This window comes from Urocampus carinirostris, chromosome 2, assembly GCF_059441175.1.
Source record: "Urocampus carinirostris isolate Australia breed hairy pipefish chromosome 2, RoL_Ucar_1.0, whole genome shotgun sequence".
In the NCBI taxonomy this organism is placed as follows: Eukaryota; Metazoa; Chordata; class Actinopteri; order Syngnathiformes; family Syngnathidae; genus Urocampus; species Urocampus carinirostris.
In genome coordinates this window covers 4,799,415-4,823,845 of record NC_142350.1, presented here as the reverse complement: position 1 = coordinate 4,823,845, position 24,431 = coordinate 4,799,415, and the positions used below count along the sequence as shown (strand labels likewise).

General features: G+C 38.9%; 1 protein-coding gene across 1 annotated transcript; it reads left to right on the top strand.

Moving 5' to 3' along the window:
- The first annotated feature begins 353 nt into the window (after nt 1-353).
- Nucleotides 354-24,182, top strand: matn1 (matrilin 1). The gene is made up of 10 exons (XM_088327759.1): nt 354-600; nt 2,215-2,399; nt 14,928-15,092; nt 16,554-16,776; nt 18,133-18,255; nt 18,364-18,536; nt 19,497-19,728; nt 20,827-20,979; nt 21,050-21,130; nt 23,862-24,182. Exons 1-10 carry the CDS (start codon nt 423-425, stop codon nt 23,909-23,911), a joined length of 1,563 nt encoding a protein of 520 aa, XP_088183885.1. The 5' UTR covers nt 354-422; the 3' UTR covers nt 23,912-24,182.
- Nucleotides 24,183-24,431: the final 249 nt, after the last annotated feature.

The following is a 24,431-nucleotide window of genomic DNA, read 5'->3' as shown; positions in this document are numbered from 1 at the left end:
GTGGGCAAAGTAAAGAACCCTGGGGGCCGCCATGTAACCAAAACCTCTCTTTGAAGCTGGCCGTCTCCAAAACGACTTGCGATACAAATCCTCGCCGACCAAATTCTACTCTTAAATCAAGACGGCGCTGTCAACCTTCAAACACAGTGCTCGCTCTGTATGTGCGTCCGTCCCCTGCCACTTCCTTGGCCACGTTCTGGCAACGTGCGGAGAAAAGCGGGATTCATGTGGGTGTTGATCCCAGCCCCGGCTGCTCCCGTACCCCCCAAAAACACACACATACTGTACCAGCGCACACGTTTGCCCCTACCTGTCCATCCTTGGTTTGTTTGTATTTCCTTGACCACCATTTTGGGTCCTCCCAGGTATTTCCCTCTGTCACTAAAAGAGGGTGTGTTCGCCATGAAGCACTGGCATTGATAATGTGCAGCTCCCAGTTTTTCAGGCTCACTTCGGCCAGATACTCCTCGGGTTTGCTCCGTCAAGACTCGAACTCGCCACCGCTTGCCGTCATGATGTTGACGCCGTTTCTGGTGCTGGTCCTGAGCCTGAAGGGCGCTGCCATGGCCACCATGGATCTACGTACGGCCGCCGCAATGGGTAAGCTTAATGGGCTTGACATTTTTTGCTGTGGTGCGATATCCAAGGTTGGAGGGATGATGGGAGGGAGGGGGTGAAGGGTGAGAAGGGAGATCGGTTCAACTGAGGATTCCGTTGGTCGTCCAGACTTTTAATGTTTTTGTTTTGTCATGTATTCCTGTGTGAATTTTGAATTTCTTGTTTATTAAAATTCTTTTTTGTGTTATTTTTTTTATCATATTCTTCTCAAATTTTCAATTTGTGCTTGAACTGTTTGGTATTGAAAATCATCCCAATTTGTATTTATTTATTTATAGTATTTTTGATGATTAAATTATACAATTTATTAAAATTATATATATATATATATATATATATATATATACCGGTATATAATTTAGTTATTATTTTTTTGTTTTTCTTTTATTTATTTTGGAGTTTTTGTATCATTTTGATCATTCTTTTCCTTTTTTATTTTTTACAATATAGTATTTTTTTAAATAAATATTCGTATATTATATTCTTATTAATATTATTATTATTATTATTGTTTTTAATTAAAAAATCATTCTTATTTATATCTTAGAATCATTTTATTATAATTTTGTATATAATATGTATAAAATTGTAACGTTAATATATACATTTTTAAACTTTTTAGGTAATTTTTTTGTTTTGGGATTTCGTTTGAAACCATTTTTTAAATACATTTTGAATTATGATTTATTATGAATTATACTTATTTTTAAATTTTGAATTATTTTTTTAAATTTCGCATAAACATTATAAATTTCGTAAAAAGATTTTTTTAAATCATACAACTTATAGTTTATATTTAATGTTGTTTTTTTTATTTATATCTTAGAGTTGTATTTGAAATCAAAAGCTTTATAAATAGTTTTTTATTAAATTATGCAATGCATTAACATCCATAATTAATTCTGTGTTTACAAATATTTTGGACAATTTACATATTTACTTTAGTATTATTATCATTTTTATTATTATTTGAATTTAGACTTGTTTTTTGGTTTTGAAGTTTTTGTATTAATATTTTATCATTTTTAAGTTGTTTTCTTTCTTCATTCATTTTTTACTAATTAGAAATAGTAAATCAACAGTTTTCATATGTTCTTTTTTAAAAAAAATACATTATGTGTGTACCTTAATGAACCATCAGTGGCTTTTATCTTCAATTTTTGTTCCGATAAAAACTGTTGTTGATATTTTTATTCGTAGCAAAAAAAATTACAATAAATGACATATTTTATGGCTCACATATCCTTTTACCGCCAGGATCGTAAGAGCCTTATTTTAGGTAGGGGTTTACTTCACTACATGAAACAGATAGCACTCGTTTTCATGGTTACCTGTAACAGGAGAAACCTCCTGATCTGACTCCGATACAGCACCTTCTTCATCTGGTCGCCGTTGTTTTTCCGCTGTGTAGCGTCGTCCCGCTCTTCAGAGATGAGCCGTACCTCTGCAATGATGGGCAGTACTGATACTAGACCCTAAATCCCGGGGGAAAAACTTCATGCTTTTTTAATATTACATTATACAATATGTATTGCATCATATTTGCGGTAAAAAAAAAACAAAAAAACACTTGTCTTTGTCGTCCCCTACTTTCAGCGGCGGGTCTGTGCAAGACGCGCCCCACCGACCTGGTGTTCATTGTGGACAGCAGCCGCAGCGTTCGACCCGCTGAGTTCGAGCAGGTCAAAGTCTTTCTGGCCAAAGTCATCGAGGGCCTCGACGTGGGCCCCAACGCCACACGAGTCGGTGTTGTCAACTACGCCAGTCGCGTCAAGAATGAAGTATGTGGCGAGGTCTTTCCGTTGGACAAAAATCTTAAAATAGTAGGAGAAATAGAAAAAGCATATCAAGGTTCTAGAATATATTCACCTTCCCCCCCTCCCCAAAAAAACCCAAATGACCAGCAAGACCATAACGGCTTTACGTACCGTATTTACTCGCACATAAGCCTACAATGCATATAAGCCTACATTACATATAAGCAACCCCCTAAAACTGTTTCAAAACAGCCAATTAATAGAGAAGTTCACACCCAAAATATAGAGAAATTGTGTACCTAAACAATGATAATTACTTAACTGTGTAGCTGATAAAGATCAGTATACTGATAAAGTTTAGTAAAATCGATTATGAAAAGCGTTGAAAACTAATTAGAAAATCAATTCGTTGTGTCATGTGATATACTTAAGGAGTGCACACAATTCCGTTGTGACGCTGAGACTCATAGTATTACTTTAGTCCGGCAGAGGGCGCCTTGAGACCGTTTTTATGAAAAAGGATCGTACATTTTTTTCTTATCCCCTTTTTAAAACTAAATAAATAGAGATACAATCACATAGAGATAACTTTTAATCAGAACACAAAACAGACATGTTTTCACAACTCATAATTAGGGCAGACAATTGGCAGCTTAGATGCTAGAGGCTGAAACTCTCATGTTTTGTCTTTTTAATGCACAGATCAGGACACGTAGCAATGGGTGGTCGTGCTGCTTTGTTTTCTTTTTTGTGGATAATATTTTTTTTGTTACATATAAAAGGAAAAGTGTTTCTCGTTTCTGTTTTGTATGATAAGTCCAAATGTAATATGGCCTTTGGATAAGGTGAGAGTATCTTACATATTTGCAGGTGTATAGCATGCATTTTTATGTATTTTTGGTTATTTGACAAACACTTGGATTTTTAAAATTGTTCCACATTATAGTATATTCTGTTGTTTTGTGCACTATTTCTTAAATGTACAAAACCTCAATATTTGAAAAAAGAAAAAATTAATTCATCAATTACTCAAAAAAATAATCGACTAATTCATTGATTTTGAAAACAATCGTTAGTTGCAGCCCTAAGTATAACATTTTAAAAACATTTACTGTACCTTCTGTTGTAGAATTCAACATTGGAGAATTTGTCGGTTCGATAGATAAGTAGATAAGGGAACAGATAAACAGAAGCCAGCGTGGAGGGAGAGACGTTTATTGCAACGAAGTTTCTCTCAGCGAGCTGTTTACAAGACAATGGTTTTAAAGCAGTAGTGACGTTTACGCTTGATTGAATACACCCCAAAAGGCGGTCCCGTATCACGTATGAGTACGTGACCAGTCCCGTGTACGCCGTATGAGTACGTGACCGTTCCTTGCACGCCGTCTGGCAACGGTATCTTCAAGGTAAACTCTAATCGTCTGGTAACGGTATCTTCAACCGAGGTCACCCCGACCTTTTCCCACAAGCAAGTAATGTATTGTAAGTTAATGTAGACATGTATGCAAATCTATTTCTATATATGCAAGTGCAAATGCTTTTGAGGATTTGCCACAACATAATCCCCCCTTTTTTTTTTTTTTTCCTTTGAATGGAAATTAAAATTGAAAAGGAATACAGAGTAGTGGCAAATTATTACCAATCATAGATATCAATACAGGACAGAGTTTACGCGAATCGAAAATAAAATAAAATTCTGGCGGTCAGCCTGCTGTGATTACTCTAACTTTCATTGTTCATGTTTCATTAAATAAAAAAAAAAAAAAACCCCTAACACTCCAAACATCTGACTCATGCACTAACCCCCCCTTCATTTATCTTTATCCGTACACACTGGATTATACACGTGGACCGTCGACGGTTGATCGGTACGTGATAAAGGTAAATGAATAAATGAACTGATAAGTGAGTGATAACAAATTTCGGTAACAGTCGTCGATACATTCCAAGATGAGTGCATGACTGGATAGTGATATCCACATTGGCCTTTGGCCTGACCCCCGTGAACAATTTGAAGACCATGCATTGTCGTATTCGTCAACGGGTGTCGTGAAGTCAGATGTTGGAGTGAGTGTTCATCCCAGCAGGCATCACGCTCAGTTTCCATGCAGCCAAAAAACCCAGAAGCGACGATGCATCCTGACCATCCCAGACAGCAGCTTGCTCCCTGGCAGTGTGACATACCAACAAAAGAATCACAATCAGAAACCAATATATTTGTTGCTGTTATTCCTAGTGCTATATAGTGTGTATTCAAGGTTTTGAATTTAGTTGAGTCATCTGTTCTCCCTCAGGAATAGGCTTGGATATTTAACCACTAACTGTGCTCATTGAGCTTCTTGCCACCCTAGTATTAGCTACTACTGTCATTTGTTCTCCAAAAGTCTTAAGAATTCCTCTTTTAAGAATAGGTATGGCACAGAAACACAACAAATACATAATTATCACGATAGTTAGTACGAAAATTTCCCCCCTTCGCTAACATACTACCCCAGTACCCAAATGTATACGAGAACCAATCAAAAGAGATACTGTTCTTCTCAGTATTTACTGTCACTTCATTGCTCAACTCACGAATCTTTGACAGTGCTTTTGTGAAGCTTCCTGCTTCGGATGTATTTAAAGGTATATACGTACAGCCTTCCTCCTTTATCATATGACACACCTTTACTGGCTAAAAGAAAATCGAAGGCCTGATGATTCTGCCAGGCCATCCTAGATGTCTCATGTAATTGCTCTCCTACTGCACTAAAGGCCTCGTTAATGTAATTAATAAACGTTGTTGGTTGTAATAAATGTAGTTAATCCATTTTGCGTTCTTATTCTGAGTTATCCAGATAAACACCGATCCTAATCCAGACTTAATTTCATTCCTAGCTTTAAATTATTCTGGAATTACTCTCGGTTGTCCGATGTTATTTAGCTATACCCGTCCACCCGGAACATATGTTTTCTTTACTCAGGCCAATTGTCAACAAAGATATTTCATTTAATTGCTTTTTCCCCTTTTCATTTCTTCCTTTACCACTTGTATATCCCTCTCTTCTCTTTTCCTCAACGCCTACTTTCTTTCCGCCTTTTTACTTCTTCCTTTGCTAACTCTTATCTTTCTGTATTTGTAACTTCCTTACTTGCTCTGCCAACAAACCATTTTCTACATAACTTTCCCTTCTCCTACGCCCTCTAACACATGCTTTTTAGCCCACTAGTTCAATGGGAAATTGACATATAACCATCTCACTTAATCTTTCAATTCATTTATTTATTTTTTCCAAACCAATTAAATCTACTATCCTAGCTTCACCTACTTCACTTGAAAACGACGTGCATTGATCTACAACGATTCATCTTACTCATTTGTATTCCATTCAATGAATATTTCCTCCATATTCAATGAAAATAAAAGTATTTACTCACGCTTTTTCACTATTCTCGTACAACAATGCTTTTCATTTTCAAATTACTCCATTTAATTCACTCAATTGGATCTTTCCTCGTCCTCACATTCCTTTATTTTCCAATTTTTAACTGAAAACGAAACATTTTTATTCACTTTCCGTCACTATTCCATCTTTCTATGGTGTGGTTCTGGCATTACCTCTATGAATCTGAAATAACTCAAACATAACTTTTCCAAACTTACCACTTCTGAATTTATCGTTTTCCAATTGAAAAAACAGAAAAAATTTGGACCGTGAAAAATATTTATTGGAACCCCTTAGGCCCGTAGGCGTTATGTTGAACACCCTTAGCGTCAAACACTGATTTCCCAAAAAACGAACATTTTCGATTCCTGACGCGATGTGCTCTCGGTTCCACCAAAAAACAATATTTTTAAACGGTCTTACTGTTGAAAACAAAACGTTTCTGTCGTTGCATTGTGCACTTAAATTCGCTTCCTTTTTCTTCTTTGTTAAAAAACGCACGCGCTCTTGTCCGCGGCAATTTTCCTTCGTATTTTCCTATTTTCCCTTTTCAGTTACGTGGGCCGCTTAAACGCTAGTACAAACAAACATATAAGACAAGAAAAAAGAGAATACAGGACAGAATACAAACGTTTACAACATTGAACAAACATAAAACATGTGACAAGACAAATGGCCCACAAAAATTTAAGTTAATTAGTCAAATTAAGTCAGTGCACATTGAGGTCATGCGCCTACACAACTACCGAGTTAGGGTTACGGTTTTCCTCTTCTACACAATTTCCCGAATTTTACGTACTGGCCGTGCACTCATTTTTGGCTGTCGGCGTTGTAACCTCACTCTTTAGTGCTGTCGCCGTGGGTGTAGGTTTCTCTGGACTTTGGTGTGTCAGTACCCTTATCGCCTATATCTTCACATTAAGATTTAGCCTATTAGTATTATTTAGTATTATTATTTAGTATATTATTAACTTTAGTCTGTACTGTCGTTAACATATTTGGTTTCTGGTAGTCCGTCGGCACTCCGACTGGTTGCACGTTTCTCTTTCGCCTGACTCATCCCATGATATTCGGAATTTCAGTAATTCAAACTTGTTTTCTATCGCGAATTGCACTATTTATACACGTCCTTCTACTCAATCAAGGAAGCAAGGTTTAGGGCGCTTTGAGGAGAGGGATGACTGAGAATGGGCGCCAAGAGTGGACTGAGAGTGTGATCGTGGCCACTGTGTTGTGCGGTGCAGAGTCGATTCAGTTTTATTAAGACGACAGCAGTGTGTGTGTGTGTGTGTGTGTGTGTCGTCGTATCGATACTAACAACTACAAGGAGTGGAATGGAACTATGACGACTATAACATGAAACCAAACGAGACGTCACGCTCTATAGAGAATTTACCAACCTATTTCATCATCGCCTACAATCAGCTTAAAATTTTTCCAACATTCTGCTTTTTAAAAGAACCTAAAAAAAAATCAGTCATTAAAAGCGCAATTAACCACCAGTCTCTCGTCCCAAAAACAATAGTTTTAAGTCAATGGTGGGCAAACTTTTGTCGTCACGGCCCGGGGACACATCCAATTTTTCTCATTTACAATTATGATGTTGTATTTCATTATATTTAATTCCTGTTTATTTATTTTGTGTAATGGTTGCACATCAAACTGAAATATTAGCGTTTGTTCCTTGTTATTTTTCCATTGTTCCTTACAAAACCGCTCCCCAGTTCCCAAAGGTACGACGGTGATCGTTTGGGTACACCATTTTTCAGATCTTTCCACAAACACTATTTATGTCTGGACTTGGGCTTGGCTATTCTAACACATTTATATTGTTAGTTTTAAAACATAGAATTTTAGATTTTGTTTACGTACGAACCTCTACTGAACATCAGTATACCTTCAGGGCAATTGCAGTTGACTCAACAAGGTTCGTTTGCTTTCGGAACGGACTAATCCCGTTTCAATCCAATTGTTTCAAATTGATAATGTGTTTCGATTTACAATAGTTTCATCATTCCATATTTACTGCTAGAACCAATTAAACGTATAAGTAGAGGTACAACTGTGTTATTGTAGTTGTGCAAGTATTTAGTATTTCTGTCATGTCCAGCATGGTCGCTGTGGCGACCGTCTAATTTGCATGTGTCCTTCTTAAGGGCTTGCCCGTTCTGAGTAAAGGACTGTTTTATGAGTATTCCTAGTTTGAGTTCCTGTTTGCCTGTAAGCCTGTTTTTGTTTTGTTTTGTCCCTGGGTGTTGGACAATTTTGCTAAATAAAGTAACTGGTTGTTACGCGATTGAATTCTGGTCCGCTCTGCACTTAACTCAACCATTCCTGCAGTAGTATCTTATAATATTTACTAAATAAGATTAAATAAGATTTTCGAAGTTGGTTGTAGTACACTTCAGGCTATATTTTTGCAGGATTTCTTTAGCAGCGCTAGTATTAATGCTGTTGTAGTTTTGTGGCAGTATTCTTGCAGAATTTCTGTAGTTGGTCTTTTTAGAATTATATCCGTACCATATACTATGTCCTGGTTTTCAAGCTCTATATTCCGTTTTCTAGTAATTTCATAAAATTTCTGTAGTAGGATTTAAATTAACCCTAGAGGTTTAATTCTGACCCAATTGTGGAAAAATGTATCTGATTATGTTACTTCCGGCGCCGTCACGAATGGCAGCCGCTCCAGCAGCTTCCGTGTTATTTTCGCTACCTTTGTGATTTATTTATTTGTTTATTTATTTTGCTTACTTTATCAGTGCCTTGCAACACTTGGATTACTTTCTATCCTATGGATATGATTTCCAACTCGCAAAAATACGTACATTAAACAACACCACCTTCATTGGACATTACCGAATCTTACTGCATTATGTGTTCTGTGTAGCACTATTTAGTAACTCTATATAACATGCTAAAGTGGGCATTTGCACGTCACACTGGGTATTTGTATATTGTATTCTTTTGGCTTTATTATTTTATTGTTCTCAGCTCAGGGATGCTGCTGGAAATGTGAATTTCCCTCAGGGGATGAATAAAGTATCTATCTATCTATCTATCTATCTATCTGATTAAATCGTTCACCCCTTTGTTCAGCATCTTCTTCTATAATAAAATTTCAGTATTGCGTGGTACGTATCTTCTGATTCTAAAGCAAAACAACTTGTTATGTCTATGTTTATTTGCCTTCAATTAGATATTGATCCTTTTAATAATTTACTTTTATTTTTATAGCTTATCTATAAAAATACTGTTGTATGTTTTGCACAATGCTGTCAACTTTTTTGCACTACAATGACTATTTTTCACCAAATGCATATTTACACAGACCTCAACTGTATGTAACATTTTAAATGCACATTCTTGTGCACATATTGTATTAATTATAACTATAACCTTATCTTTTCCGTTCCTTTACCTAACTTGAAGATGGAGTGTCATGCCAAATGTAATTGTCAGTTACAATGTGTGCACCCGTTTTGTAACTATGTCCGTAAAGTTATATTCCTTCTTATCATAAATGATGCGCATATATGTAGTGCCTTCCAATACCCTGAGGAACTCCCTAACACTACATAATGTGTTGTTTTTCATACTTTTGTCGCAAGTTTTTCATACCCAATTTTCAGCAAATTATCCTTATTTAAATAACTTATGTTGTATGTTTGTCTTAGTGTTCCTTTTTCTTTTCTTTCAGAATTAAAGCAAAACAATATACTAGGTTAACTTTTTTGTGGAATTCAGGGGCACTTAGAGTCTCGTTAAGTTTTATCGTGCTCACGTACTGAGATGTTTTAGTGCAAAGATGTCAAACAGGCGGCCCGCTAACGGATTGAATCCGCGACCTTGGCGTTATCAGCACCAGGGGGGTTGAATCCGGCCCGCGACAACACTTAGTGAAGCGCAAGAGAAAAACAAGCTGCAGGTTGAAATATGTCAACTTGATGTGGCTCTCACAAACGCTGTACATTCTTTCTCTCTCTTCCTCCCTGTTTGTTCTTTAGTGTGGCCCCTGAGTTAAAATGAGTTTGACACCCCTGTTTTAATAAATTAGCCAGGTCATTCAATTTCTAAATTTTTCTCTAAATTTAAGTACTAGTAGACATGATCTTAGTTTAATTAATTTCCATTCACTTCCCATGCAGTTATATTAACAAAGATTCTTGGTTTTGCTGTATGAGATTTTATTTTTCTGCACGCCGATCTTAGCTAACGAGATCTCGTCGCTCCGAGATTACATCATTGTTGTTGGTAATTGGTTAAGTCCGTCTTTTTCATTGGACAAAACGGCTCTTTCCTCAATTTATTGAAGAGAGCCCTCTCATAAATGCTTTTCTTGCACTTAACTTATTATTTAGTATTTAGTTCTGTAGTTACTTATTTTTAATTGATGTAGTGTACTATGTCTTTGTTTTAAAGTACTATATTGAATCGTTAGTTTTGTGATACTGTTTAGTATACCTCTAGGGGCATTTCTCTATTACCGTATTACTGTCGTAGTATTTCTACGGTACTTTCCTTCAGCGATTTTAATTTTTACCGTGTAACGTTTTGAGTGGTGAGTGACTTAAAATTCGACTGACTCCTGCCGTCACTTATGAGTGCTAAGGGTCATTTTGTCTGTCATTTTGTCCCAAAATGAAAATGTTAAAAATCCCTACAACTGAAGATATTTACGTATTTACTTTTAGCACGGGCGCTGTGCAATGGAGCAAAATGCGCATGTCCTGTTTATAGTCCTTAACACTTACCCAATCAAAACTTTTGAGTTTCTTTGCTACAGCTTCTGGATAAAACCTTCGTTGTCGGTTAAGGTTTTTTCCTGCGAGTTTTTATTAGAAATGTCTTGATAGTGAACCTAAATCGTTTAATTAGCTTTCTTATAAAGTATTTAGCAATTTATATCCAAAACAGGGATTGCTGGTGTGACTACGCGATTGTAAACTGGAGTTACTGGAGTTTTCCATAACATAACATGAGCATCACCTAGAGGCAGTGAAAAATAGTGCTTATGTGGGTACTGTGACCCCCCTTAATTATCCTGTTAAGCACTTTTATTTTGGTTGCACTCCACAGTGCAAAGACTTCTTGCGGTCAATTTATACACACTGTCCCTTTAAAAAATTTCGAGTGCATGTTTCTCATGAAACCATATTCTAAAAATTATATTTTACACATTTTGTCATCTCTCACATTTTTCCTTTTTTCCTGTAATATTTTTAATTTTGGTACTTTAGAGCTTATCTACCTCAGGGCCAGTGAGCCCTTCATGAGGTAAAATGTACTTGTACTTTCCAAATCACCAACCGTTTTGGCATGTTATACAGTAGTGTCACACTTAACCGGGCCGCTGTCTCTAGGATGCGTCATGGTCTGCAACGTCGCTTTTTGGATCTCCGGTTGCACTTTCGGAACCACAATTTCCATTCGCCGCTGCGATCTCTCGAGCTCTGCTCCTTGTAACAATCATATCAGACAATTTATTATCACACACAGCTTTGTCATCCACATTTTGTTTTCCTAATTTTAACGTTACTGCCCTGTTGATCTTGCTTGGTCTCGTTGACGGTGGCAGCGTGAGCCGTGGTACCGCGGTTCAGATGGTACCATTTTGAGCTGCCCTCGACCTGGACTGCGGCCAGCGTTGCCCTCACGACGGTGTACGGTCCCTCACGCCTCGGATGGTTCCTCTTTCGTCGACTTTGATGTACACGAGATCCCCTGGGACGTCTTTTCAAATGGTTGTTTGACCTTGGGCTCTTGTCTCTTAACCAGCCAGTAGATGACAGCCGTCAATTGTCTCATACAGTCTCTCAGTTCAGTTTGTAGTTGCTCAAGTGGCGGCCCCTTATAGGGACCTCCCAGATGCGGCGCTGGTCTGCCTGTTAGCATTTCATGCGGTGTTAAATGCGTGATCCAATGAGTTTGCATGCGATAACTCATCAGCGCTAACTGTAGCGCATCCCCTCAGTTGAGCCTAGTACTCACAAAGATCTTGTTCATCGTTGATTTTAATATTCCATTTACTCTTTTCCACCATCCCTTGACTTTGTTGATAAACCTCACCGAACCGTTGTTTAATGTGTAGTTTTTGTAAGATGCCCTTCACGACCTTTTGAACAAATGTTATCCGAGCTTATTTCTGACGGTATGCCAAATCGCGGAATAACTTCTCTAATCAAAAACCTAATTACTGTTCCCGCACCTAGATCTTTTGATGGCACTGCTCCTATTATTCCTATTACTATTATTCTCTCCGTCTACCGTGGCCTGTATCTGATATAAAGTCAAAGGTATTCCCCTGTTACCTATTCTCCTTAATAATCCTCCTGATGCTCCTGCATCTGGAGACACATCACCGTTTTCCTGGAAAGCAGATTCAAAATACAATTTTAGCAGTATTTCTGTGTTAAAAATAAAATAATTCACAATCCAAACGTATCAATATTCCTCAGATTTGTAAACACTACGTCAATCAACAAGATTCTAGCGTGATTCAATGCAGACTCGTGTTGTTCGTTATCACCGCCTCGTCGACGGCCTTGGCCGTCTGGCTCAGTCCATCGTGACGTTCCACTCGCAATCCGCTGCAGGAATGTGCGCATGAGCATTATCAGTGCCACACTGACCTTGGCGCCCAGTTGTCTACCTCTTTCTCCTCGAAACTGGCTGCAATCAGTTCAGATTGCCACCTGCTCACTGTTTGAGGACAGCCTGGATGTGCTCCAGTGTCCCCACGACCCTGCTGTAGACAAGCGGCGCAGACAACGGATGAGTGAACGTCTTTGTTTGTTTTTTGCCATCTTCAGCCCTTTTCAACAGTCCGTCTGACTTCTGAATCCTGTTAAATCGGTTATGTTTACAAACTCGGATGTTTAGTCTAGGTTAAATGACCATGAAGAGATCACCTAAGCAATTAAATTCTTAAATTTGTCATGGTCTTCCTCAAGATCGAGTAATCTGCTCTTCATTGTATTTTGAAAAAGCTTGCCAAATTGTCCTCAATTTACCCAAACTATACTTATTACGTTTATCGGAACAAGATCTCACAAATCAAAAGGCCGCACGCAAACGGAGCACTTGACTTGACGAATTAAGTAATCCCTCCATTTTTTTATTTTTATGACACCACTTAACATAACGTTACATAAAGTAAAGGGAAAACAATACACACGGTTGAGCTCAACTCACACGGAGATAGACAGAGTGGTGGGGGTAAGGAGGGGGGTAAAAAACAAAAAACAAAAAACAAAAAAGACAAAAAGAACCAACGGTTTGCGCTAATAACCCACAAAAACCAAGAAGCAGTCACTCCATCATTCATCCATGCATCCATAACTCCACACCCAACGCCAAACAAAAGAAAAAACAAAAAAGACAAAAACAACAAAAGTTCTCCTCCGCACAGCGTCGTCCTAGCCCTTAAACAGTTCGAAGCCCACGACCCTGAGATTAAGAATCTCATGCTCTACCGACTGAGCTAGCCGGGCGGGGGAGAACACACATCCACAGACAGAAAGACACACGCACAATTCTCGCTAGCTGGCACACACCAACATTCCCGAATGAGACATCTCCCACACTTAAAACATGTCATCAATTCCCACACATTCTTTGTATCGCCTGTTCTATGCGAAAGTATTTTAATAATAAAACATCGATTACTGCTCATTTTTTAGCGTCGGTCTAACAAAATCAGATTTTAGAAAATGGCGATCTTTCATGCACCACACTTCTTGTTAAATGCAAGGTCACATGTCGGACTCCCAAATCATAAATCCACTAGGGAAACAAATAAATATTTCCCGTATTAACAATATATAAATCGTCTATTTTGAACTGTCACTAGCCAATGACGACGTCTTATCACAGCTTTACACAGATCTCAAGACAATCATAAATATAAAAAACCTGACGCCGCTGCCCATCTTTTATCCAGATAAAATTAGCCTTGTTATGTTTTACACGCAGCCAGTCCCATAAAAACAGGATTATCTGAGCTCATAATTCCCGTTCGGACAAAAAATCTCAACTCAGTTTACATATCTCATCCGTCCTAACTTGGGGGCCAGACTTTAAGACGGAAATCCACGTGCACGTTTTCTCATAATTTAGCTCCAACAGTGGCTCCCGTACTTCCCACGAATCCCGGACGAGCAAACTGAAATAAGGAAGAGAAAAAAAACTTTCCTTACCTCAGTCGCCCGCTCGAGACCATTCCATTGAGAAGTCCTTTCCCTTTTCCGTTTGTCTATTTGCCAGATCATCACGTTGGGCGCCATTGATTTGTTGTAGAATTCAACATTGGAGAATTTGTCGGTTCGATAGATAAGTAGATAAGGGAACAGATAAACAGAAGCCAGCGTGGAGGGAGAGACGTTTATTGCAACGAAGTTTCTCTCAGCGAGCTGTTTACAAGACAATGGTTTTAAAGCAGTAGTGACGTTTACGCTTGATTGAATACACCCCAAAAGGCGGTCCCGTATCACGTATGAGTACGTGACCAGTCCCGTGTACGCCGTATGAGTACGTGACCGTTCCTTGCACGCCGTCTGGCAACGGTATCTTCAAGGTAAACTCTAATCGTCTGGTAACGGTATCTTCAACCGAGGTCACCCCGACCTTTTCCCACAAGCAAGTAATGTATTGTAAGTTAATGTAGACATGTATGCAAATCTATTTCTATATATGCAAGTGCAAATGCTTTTGAGGATTTGCCACAACAATGCTTAAATGCCAGACACTATTAATTCCGTCTTCTACTCAATCGTGGTTGTCACTATTTTTCTTTTTTCCTTCCCCTTATAACCAACTTTCTTGGGACCCATTATAATGGGCAGAAAAAAAAGGAAATAAAACAGACAAAATCACAATAAAATGAGATGTGGTCAAACACAAAAAGGTTGGCGCCAATCGGCTGAACAGGAAGGAGAGCTCGAGCAGGGGATTCTCTCCATCTACCCTGCAATTGATCCTGTTTTTTTTTTTTTTTTTAAATCTTTTTAGGGTTTATTTTGCCAGGGCAAAGGCCCGTGACCCATTTTTGGCCCCGACATACCAGTTGAGGAACATTGGTCTTAAAAAAAAAAAAAAAAAAAAAGTTTGCGTTTTTTTTTTTTTTTTTTAGGTGTCCCTGAAGACTCACCGCACCAAAGCGGGCCTGATCAAGGCGGTGACCAAGGTGGAGCCGCTGTCCACGGGCACCATGACTGGCCTGGCTATCCAGTTCGCCCTCAACGTGGCCTTCAGCGACAACGAGGGCGCCCGCGCTAAATCGCCTGACATCAGCAAGGTTGGACACAAAAATATGATCAAAAACATTCTAAACGGGCAAGCCAATGCCATACGTGCTTTTGTTTTGTTTTTTTGCAATTTTTACACGTTTTTGTCTCATATTTGTAATGTTTCATTTTAAAAAAAAAATGTTTTTAAAATATTCGTAATGTATTTTTTCATAATTGTACATTTTATACGCTTTTTGCTATTTTTGTAGGGAATATTTGGCCAATGTTTACAATATCGAATATCATATTTTTGGGCATTTTTCTAATGGTTAAATTTTTTTTAAATTTGGTTTTTGCAACGGTTAAAACATTTTGTCTTTTTGTCTATTTGCATTTCTTTGCAGTGTTTACAGTTTTTTTTTAAAAACATTTTTGTAATGTTTATATTTAGGTAACCTTTTTGGTCTTTTATTTTAATTTAGCAATATTTATTTAGCATGTTTCTAAAGTTACTGTAGGTAATACACTAAGACGCCATGATTTAAAATCATGCATGGCACAAAAGGTTATCCTGATTAAACCAGCACTTGTCAAGGCCCATCTTTTTTTATATGACCATTTGTATGACCATTTGGATGATACAGAGGTGTCACGGGGGAAAGTTTTGTGGTCAGATGAGACCAAAACATAACGTTTTGGTCATAATTCCAATAAGCGTGTTTGGAGGAAGAAGAATTAAGAGTACAATCCGAAGAACACCATCCCTACTGTGAAGAATGGGGTGGTAGCATCATGCTTTGAGGGTGTTTTTCTGCACATGGGACAGGACGAGTGCACTGCATTAAAGAGAGGATGACTGGAGTCGTGTATTGTGAGATATTGGGGGACAACCTCCTTCCCTCAGTCAGAGCATTGAAGATGGGTCGTGGCTGGGCCTTCCAACACGACAACGACCTGAAGCACACAGCCAGGAAATACACGGAGTGGCTCCGTAAGAAGCATATCAAGGTTCTAGCATGGCCCTGGCAGTCTCCAGACCTGACCTCAATCAAATCTTTGGAGGGAGCTCAAACTCCGTGTTTCTTAACGACAGCCCAGAAACCTGATTGATCTAGAGGAGATCTGCGGGCCAAGATCACTCCTGCAGTGTGTGCAAATCTGGTGAAAGACTACAGGAAACGTTTGACCTCTATAATAGCAAACAAATGCGACTGTACCAAATATTACCATTAATTTTCTCAGGTGTTCAAATACTTATTTGCAGCTATATCACACATATAAATCGTTAAAAAAAATCATGCATTGTGATTTCTGGATTTTTCTTTTTAGTTAATCTCTCTCACAGTGGACATGCACCGATGATGACAATTTCAGATCCCTCCATGATTTCTAAGTAGGAGAAATAGCAAAATAGCAGGGTGTTCAAATACTTATTTTCTTTACTGTATATATATATATATATATATATATACATATATATATATACGTGTATATATATTTTTTTGTCTGTGGAACATTTACTCTCTTAGGTGGCAATCATCGTGACGGATGGTCGCCCTCAGGACAACGTAAAGGATGTTGCTCAGCGTGCCCGCGACGCTGGAATCGAGATTTTCGCCATCGGCGTCGGTCGCGTAGACATGAGCACGCTCAAGCAGATGGCGAGCGAGCCGCTAGACGAGCATGTCGATTACGTGGAGAGCTACAGCGTCATCGAGAAGCTCACCAAGAAGTTCCAGGAGGCTTTCTGTGGTAGGCAGGCTTTTATTTTAAAGAGACAAAGAGGAAACACTCTCCGAAGTGCTTTATGGAGGGTAAGGTACTAAAGTTAAAGCTTTAACTTTGAGTTGAAGCTTTTAAGGCTGCTCTAAGGATTGAGTTCAGTGCTGCATCAACTGTAAAATTTAAAGCAGGTTTGAACGAGGGCTTTAACTCCGCTTTCAAACTCCTTCAACACTTGAGTTAAGGCTCTAACTTTGAGTTAGGCTTTTAACTCAACCTTAAAGATACTCAAATCCTTGAGTTACAGATTTAATGCTGCTTTAACTATACATTTACAGCAGCTTTAAAGCTTTAATTTTGAGTTGGAGTTTTAAATGCCCCTTCAACACTTGTGTTAACTATGAGTTAGGGCTTTACCTCAGCACCAAATTAAAGGGATGATGCTGCGTTAACTGTCAAATTCAAAGCGGGTTTGTTGTTCTAACTCAGATTAAGGGCTTTCAATCGACTTCAAAGCTGCTTCCACCCTTGAGTTAAAGATTTAATGCTGCTTCACATTTGAAAGTCAACACTGCGTTAAAGTTTTAACTTTGAGTTAGAGCTTGAACTTAGCTTTAAAAATGTAATGCTGTTGAAATAAAATGAATTTTGATGCTTCAGCTCAGAATCAAAGCTTAAATCCGTTGTTAACTGTCAAATTTAAAGCAGGTGTGAAGCTTTAACTTTGAGTTTTGCCTTTTTGACTTTAAGATGTATTACTGCTTTAAGTGTTGAATTTAAAGCAGGTTTGAAGCTTTTACTCAGACTGGAGTTATAACTGTACCTCAGAGTTAAAGCATTTACATTTGACCGCTTAAAATGCTATACATATTTTTACATTGTTTCCCTTAATATTGCAACCAGACTTAATATGATTCTTTATTTTTATTTTAACTTTTTTTTTTCACCCAATTGCAACTTTTGAAGTATTTTAATGTTTTGATTTAAATGTGACTGCCTAAATATACACATTTGCAAATTAATTACAAGTAACTTATGTATTTTTAACAAAAAAATTTAAACTAACATTCTAGAAAGCTATTGTTTTTTTTCGATTGACAGATATATATATATATATATATATATATACCTGTATTTCATTTTTGTACCATGCAGATAAGAAAAGACAGACAAAAAGCGTTCCCTCATGTACATCACATTTTCTGCAACTTTTTAGACACTTCTGACTTACATGTTAAATTTCTCACCAGTTTTTAAGGATCCGCTTCATTTAGGTCTCACAGCGGTTCATTAAAATCGACTGACATGATTTATTTTTCTCTCCTAACCTCCCCCCGCCCCCTCTGCTTGCTCACCCGTGCTTGTGCTTACCCCTCACGTGCACAGTGTCGGACCTGTGCGCCACCGGGGACCACGACTGCCAGCAGGTATGCATCAGCGCACCCGGATCCTACAAGTGCGCCTGCAAAGACGGCTTTACCCTGATGGCTGATGGACGAACCTGCAGCGGTAAGTGCAGAGCGAGCAAGTGTCGAAGAGTATTTGTTGCTCGATCGTTAGCGTCTTTATTTAAAAAAAGAAAAAAAAGAAACAAATACCCCCAACCTGCGTTTGCAGCGTGCAGCAACTCAGCCACCGACGTGGTCTTCCTGATCGACGGCTCTAAGAGCGTTCGTCCAGAGAACTTCGAACTGGTCAAGAAGTGGATCAACCAGATTGTGGACAAGCTGGATGTGTCAGACAGCAAAGCCCATGTAGGCCTGGTGCAGTACTCCAGTCTGGTGCGACAGGTAAAAAGCCCACCTTTAAAATAAACACAAATCACATACGCAAATCTTTTCTACTGTTATTAAATTTAATTCATCTATAATGATATATTTTATCTTATCATAGTTTTATCTTATCTTAGCATAGTAGAAAAACAAACATTATTCTTTCACTTATTCAAAGTTAAAGCATCTTTAGCGCTTAAACTTTTGTCACTATGATTTGAGAAAAAACAATGTTTTGGGTTGGAAAAAGGAAAAGATTAATCGTAATTAAATCTAAAGCAGTCAAACGTCGAAGAAACAATTTAGACTTCATTCTGTCACTTATTTGTTTAGAGTAATACAAAAATAACAAGGGGGCAGCACGATGGCGCAGTGGTTAGCGCGTGTGCGGCACAGTTCTAAGGTCTTGGTAACCTCCTGTGTGGGTTCAAATCCAGCTATCGGACCTACTGAGTGGAGTTTGTATGTTCTCCCCGTGCTTGCGTGGGTTTCTTTCGGGCACTCCGGTTTCCTCCCACGTTCCGAAGACATGCATTTCAGGTGGATTGGCCGGTCCAAATTGTCCCTAGGTGTGAATGAGCGAGCGAGTTGTCTGTCTGTGCGATAGGCTGGCAACCAGTTCAGGGTGTCCCCTGCACATTGCCCGATGATTGCTGGGATGGGCTCCAGCACCCCTGCGACCCTACTGAGGATAAGCGGTGTAGCTGATGAGATGAGAAGTCAACATAAAGATGTTTACAAGAACCAAATGGCTATGTTTTGTGCAGCCAGGTCATCCTGGAAGGGCGATTACCTCTTGTGTGCCCCCCTTCTCAAGTTTTCTGATTTTCCCTGTGCTGAGGTTTTTGAGTTATTCCTTGCCCGCCTGCAGGTCTCAGATCAGGGGATGTTATAATTGTGTCCTACACAGTCCTTTGAGACTTTTTGTGATTAAGGGTTATACAAACAAATGTGACTTGACTTGACAAATGCCATCAGGAGTTCCCTCTGGGTCGCCACAACAACAAGAAAGACTTGAAGGAGGCAGTAAGGAAGATGGCCTACATGGAGAGGGGAACCATGACGGGCCAGGCCCTTCGCTACCTGACCGACAAGAGCTTTAGCGTGGGCCACGGGGCCCGGCCCGGCGTTTCCAAGGTGGGAATAGTCTTCACCGATGGACGCAGCCAGGACTACATTGGAGACGCTGCCAAGAAGGCCAAGGAGATGGGTAATGCCTTCAGACGGTCACAATTTGAAGCAGGGTATACTTTTTGAACCTTCTAATAATCCCAACCTGATAATAACAGGAATAACCTAGCTGAGAGTGTATGTTAGGTTTTCTAGAGATGAACCAAAACCAGGAACTTTCAAACCAGGTACATCTACTAAGGCTGCTCCACTGCCCCAACCTCAAGAATGACAGAACTCCCCAAAAAAGGGGGGAGACGGAAGGGCTGTCTCCTGAAGATTGATTCCAAATAATCTTTTGCTTTCCTCTCCACTAAAGCAAAACTCTGAACTATAGAATCTTATGAGTCTTGTCTGTTAAATGTGTCAAAACTATTCAATTTTGTTTAATTCTGTGCACATGACTGACATTTGTTCAGATATATAAAGCTGAATAACTACAGGGACAAGGTGCATCCTAGTGGTAAAATAAATATTGCATAATAGGCAAAATTACATGAACTATCATAAACATCGTAAGTCAATTTTCATTTATTTATTTGATGTAACATGAGGCTAACCTACAGGGAGCTGTTATGCGTGTTGGCCATCTTGCCTGTTTGTTTGTTTTTTTAGTTTTTTTTCTCTTTTCATCTTTTTCCTTTTTCTTTCTTGCATGCTTTTTTCTCTTATATTATTTTTTGTTTACTTTTACATGTTTTTTCCCCTGTTTTATCTTTGTTTCCTTTTTTCTTTTTGAATTATTTTATTCTTTTACTTCTCTTTTTTTTATCTTTTTCCCGTTTATCTTTTCCTTTTTCCTCACTTTGTTTCTTCACAAAAGGCTGGGCAAAAAAAAGGACAATAGTGTGATTTGGTCCTTGTAATCTGTAGTACTCTTGGTCCTTGTAATCTGTAGTACTCTTTTCATTTGCACTACACAATACATCGACCTCTGGTGGTCAAATATTACACAGTGTCCCTTCAAGTGTAGACTCTTGTACCTGTTAATCCTCACTTAGTTTGCATTCGATTGATGTCAATTCTCATAGAACTCCACTCTTGTCTCCAATAATGGTTATATTAATAAGACTATTGTTCTTTGGTTTAAGAAAGGACCAAAGATTTACAATTGACCTGGTTTATGTTTGCGGGGCAGGCTTCAAGATGTACGCGGTAGGCGTGGGCAACGCCGTTGAAGACGAGCTGAAGGAGATCGCCTCGGAACCCACCGGCGAGCATTATTTCTACACGGCCGACTTCAAGGCCATGACGCAGATCGCTAAGAAGCTTCAGATCAATATCTGCCAAGGTGACATAACGTCGCTTCACGTGGCTTTCAAGTAACTCCATCAAAACATTGCCATTATCCTCCCCAACAGATGACGACCCGTGCGAGTGCGACTCCCTGGTCAAGTTCCAGAAAAAGGTCGAAGAAGCCCTACAGGCGCTCACCAAGAAAAATATCCTTTGATATCAAATGAGTCCAGAAGGAATCAATGCCAAAAAATTAGATGATGATAAAGTTATCTTTCATTGTCATAATCAGTAATTACGTTTACATGTGAGCAGTAATACCATTAACCTACGGCTAAGCCCCGCCCCTTTGACTCACTCGGACAAACATTCAACATTCTGTGAAGAGCGCTATGGCAAGTGTCACTGTAGAAGACGTTTTGCAGAAGGCAATTGATGTCTCTTGGGCCCAGAAAGCTCATACATCATCTCAAAGTCACCAAAAGGGCCTGAACTATGCTTTGGAGGGTTATATTAATGATTTTATTGTTGAGAAAATTGATGAAAAGCATTGGCTAGTCGAAGTCTAGGCTGCATTTTTCCCAGGACACAGCTTTTAACTATCTTTATGCTACCAAGAGTGTAATTTCATTAGTTTAGTTCAACAGTATTTGTGTTAAATCATTCAGCATTATATTGCCAAAATTGATTATCTTGGTTATTTACAGGTAAGTTAAAGAAGCAAAGCTCCAAAAGTTAGCGTATAGGCAGGGTTCATACTGCAGAGCTTAATGTTCAATTCCGATTTTTTGGTGAAATCATATGTTGAGTAGAGCTCGTTGGACAACAGCTAACAATCATGTAATATTACCAATGTACAAAAACAAGCAGATAACAGGCCACTGAACTCCCAGTAAACACACATGATGCTTAACGCAGTCAAGAGCTAAAATAGCTAGCGTCAGGCTACCGTTAGAGAGGTTAACCTATAAATAACTCTATAGCTCTCTCCATCAAAATGACAATATGTTGCCTCAAATACTATGTTGACTCACCTTAGACATCCTTATTTACTTTATCCACGTTAAGTTGGTGTTGTGGTCGACGCTGACACTTGTCTCGATTTAGACGTGCCTAAATCAGGTAAAAAAATACCAGCCATCGCCCAGCTTTTCGGGATACCTCGTATCAAATTTGTATGTACCCATTCAGACCGTTTGACCATTTTAAAGTTTAAAATGTAAGAAAAAACACCCAAGAAATTGACAAAATCTGACAAACTTGAATGCAATTGAATGGACGTGCCAGCAGAGCAGTGTATGGAGTCTGCTATGTGCACTATGATTTGCTCATCAAGTTTAAAAGTGGGGCTTAACCATAGATCAATTGGAAAGGGAATATAGCATTTTTGGGACAATCCAAAAAAGTTCTTTACATACCTAGAGACTAACGAATATACAATCACAATGTGCAATTTCTTCCTCAATTTGGCTCTCTGAAGCGATCCGTTATCCCCGCTTGCATATTGCTACAACCAGGGACCAGTAGAGTGGACTTTTGTCAGCTCTCCTTTTGCCGTAATTTCAGCCTAAAATGAACTGCACTTGTGTAGCTGCGATTTATTATTCCCAATCTGATATTTCTGCGGGCAGGGACCGACAGAAGGCTCTTTTGTTGAGAGGCTGTTCAGGACTGTTAAAATGAAATGCATGGTTTTGGTCATGATCCATTATCCCCAGTCTACAATTGCTGAGAGCCGGGACCAGCAGAGCACATTTTTTCAGTTCAGGCTGTTCAAGTGTGCCCCTGTGGCCCACCCAAAATAAAATGCACTGTTTATGTCATGATCCATTATCCCTAGTTGACTATTGCTTAAAATGGTGATTGGGAAAGAAAACTTATGCTATGCGTGGCAGCTTTTTTACTGTTTTTTTCTGCTTAAAATAAACAGCACCCATGGGACCGTGATCCATTATCCCCAGTCAAGTATCCCTACAAGAAGGGGCTAGCAGAGTGCTTACTACCTGTTGACATTAACTAAAGGTTGATTCAATTAATTTCACTCACTAAATTCAACATAGTACATTGCTTTATTGTTGCATCTTGAGTGTTAACAAGATGCACTCATATCTGGATTGCAAAAAGCATAGACACTATTTATGGATGGATACAACTGTGACACGGAGGCGCAGTGGTTAGCACATGTGCGGCACAGTTCAAGTCATGGGAACCTCCTGCGTGGGTTCAAATCCAGCTCCAGACTTCCTGTGCGGAGTTTGTATGTTCTTCCCGTGCTTGCGTGGGTTTCCTCCCACATTCCAAAAATATGCATTTCAGGTGAATTGGCCGGTCCAAATTGTCCCTAGGTGTGAATGAGCGAGTGAGTTGTCTGACCCTGTGTGCCCTGCGATTGGCTGGCAACCAGTACACGGTGTCCCCTGCCCACTGCCTGATGATTGCTGGGATGGGCTCCAGCACCCCCGCGACCCTACTGAGGAAAAGCGGTGCAGCTAATGAGATGAGATGAGACAACTGTGACATTCACAATTTTATACATTATATATATATATATATATATATATATATATATATGGATGCCTGAAACTAGTTTTTTCATTGTGGGGCATAAAATAAAACTGAAATGTTCCGGAGAAATACATAGGATGCTTCTTTACCGAGATAGACAGAGTTTGTATTTATCTTTTAACTCTTTACTTCAATTCCCACGGTGCCTTGGAGCATGAAAATTTCCCAGATTAGGGAAACTTCCTGAATGTGTATACATGCATGAGTAGACTGAAAATTAAAGGACTAACTTAACCATTGAATTTTGAAAGATCCCGCTAAACGGATCATTGTGCGGGTTTACATCATTACAAAACTACCAATATTCTTATCCTATTTGGATTTTTGCCTGCATGTACACGCACCCAGTGTTAACCTTAATGTGTGTCTCACTCGAGAATATGTCCAAGAGAATCGCTCTGCTGGAGAACAAAATTGTCTGAAGAAGCGAACTTCTCCACAAAAGCTCCAGAGCAGGTCTTCTGCCTCCACCGCCACCCCCGGCCTCCTTAAAAACACAAAAAAGCACCAGTTGCCATGGAGACTGTGCCTTTGTCAATACAAGTCTTCCCTCATAGGGAAACACTGATGGCTGACCTCCCAACACAGATTCTACATTCACTCTTTGGTGGCTTTTTTTTAAGTCCTATTCCTTGACTTTATAAATTCAAATTCAAATAATTTAATGTAAAAATGTCTCTTAAAAACAAGGGTATGACCATGATGTTCATTTTCTTAAATAAAGGTTATTGGGAAGTACATCAAATGATGCTTGATTTCTCAAGATGAGCTCCACCTCTCGTGGTACTTCCGGATTGATGTTTGTGTTTTATTTTTGCTCCTTCATTGTTAGGGTTTATACCGTCCAAAGGTTAAAGTATATAAGTAGAAATTGAAGTGCTTTCAGTGTGATTTTTGTTTATTCAAATTGCATTAATTACATTTAGTTGCATGAATAAATAG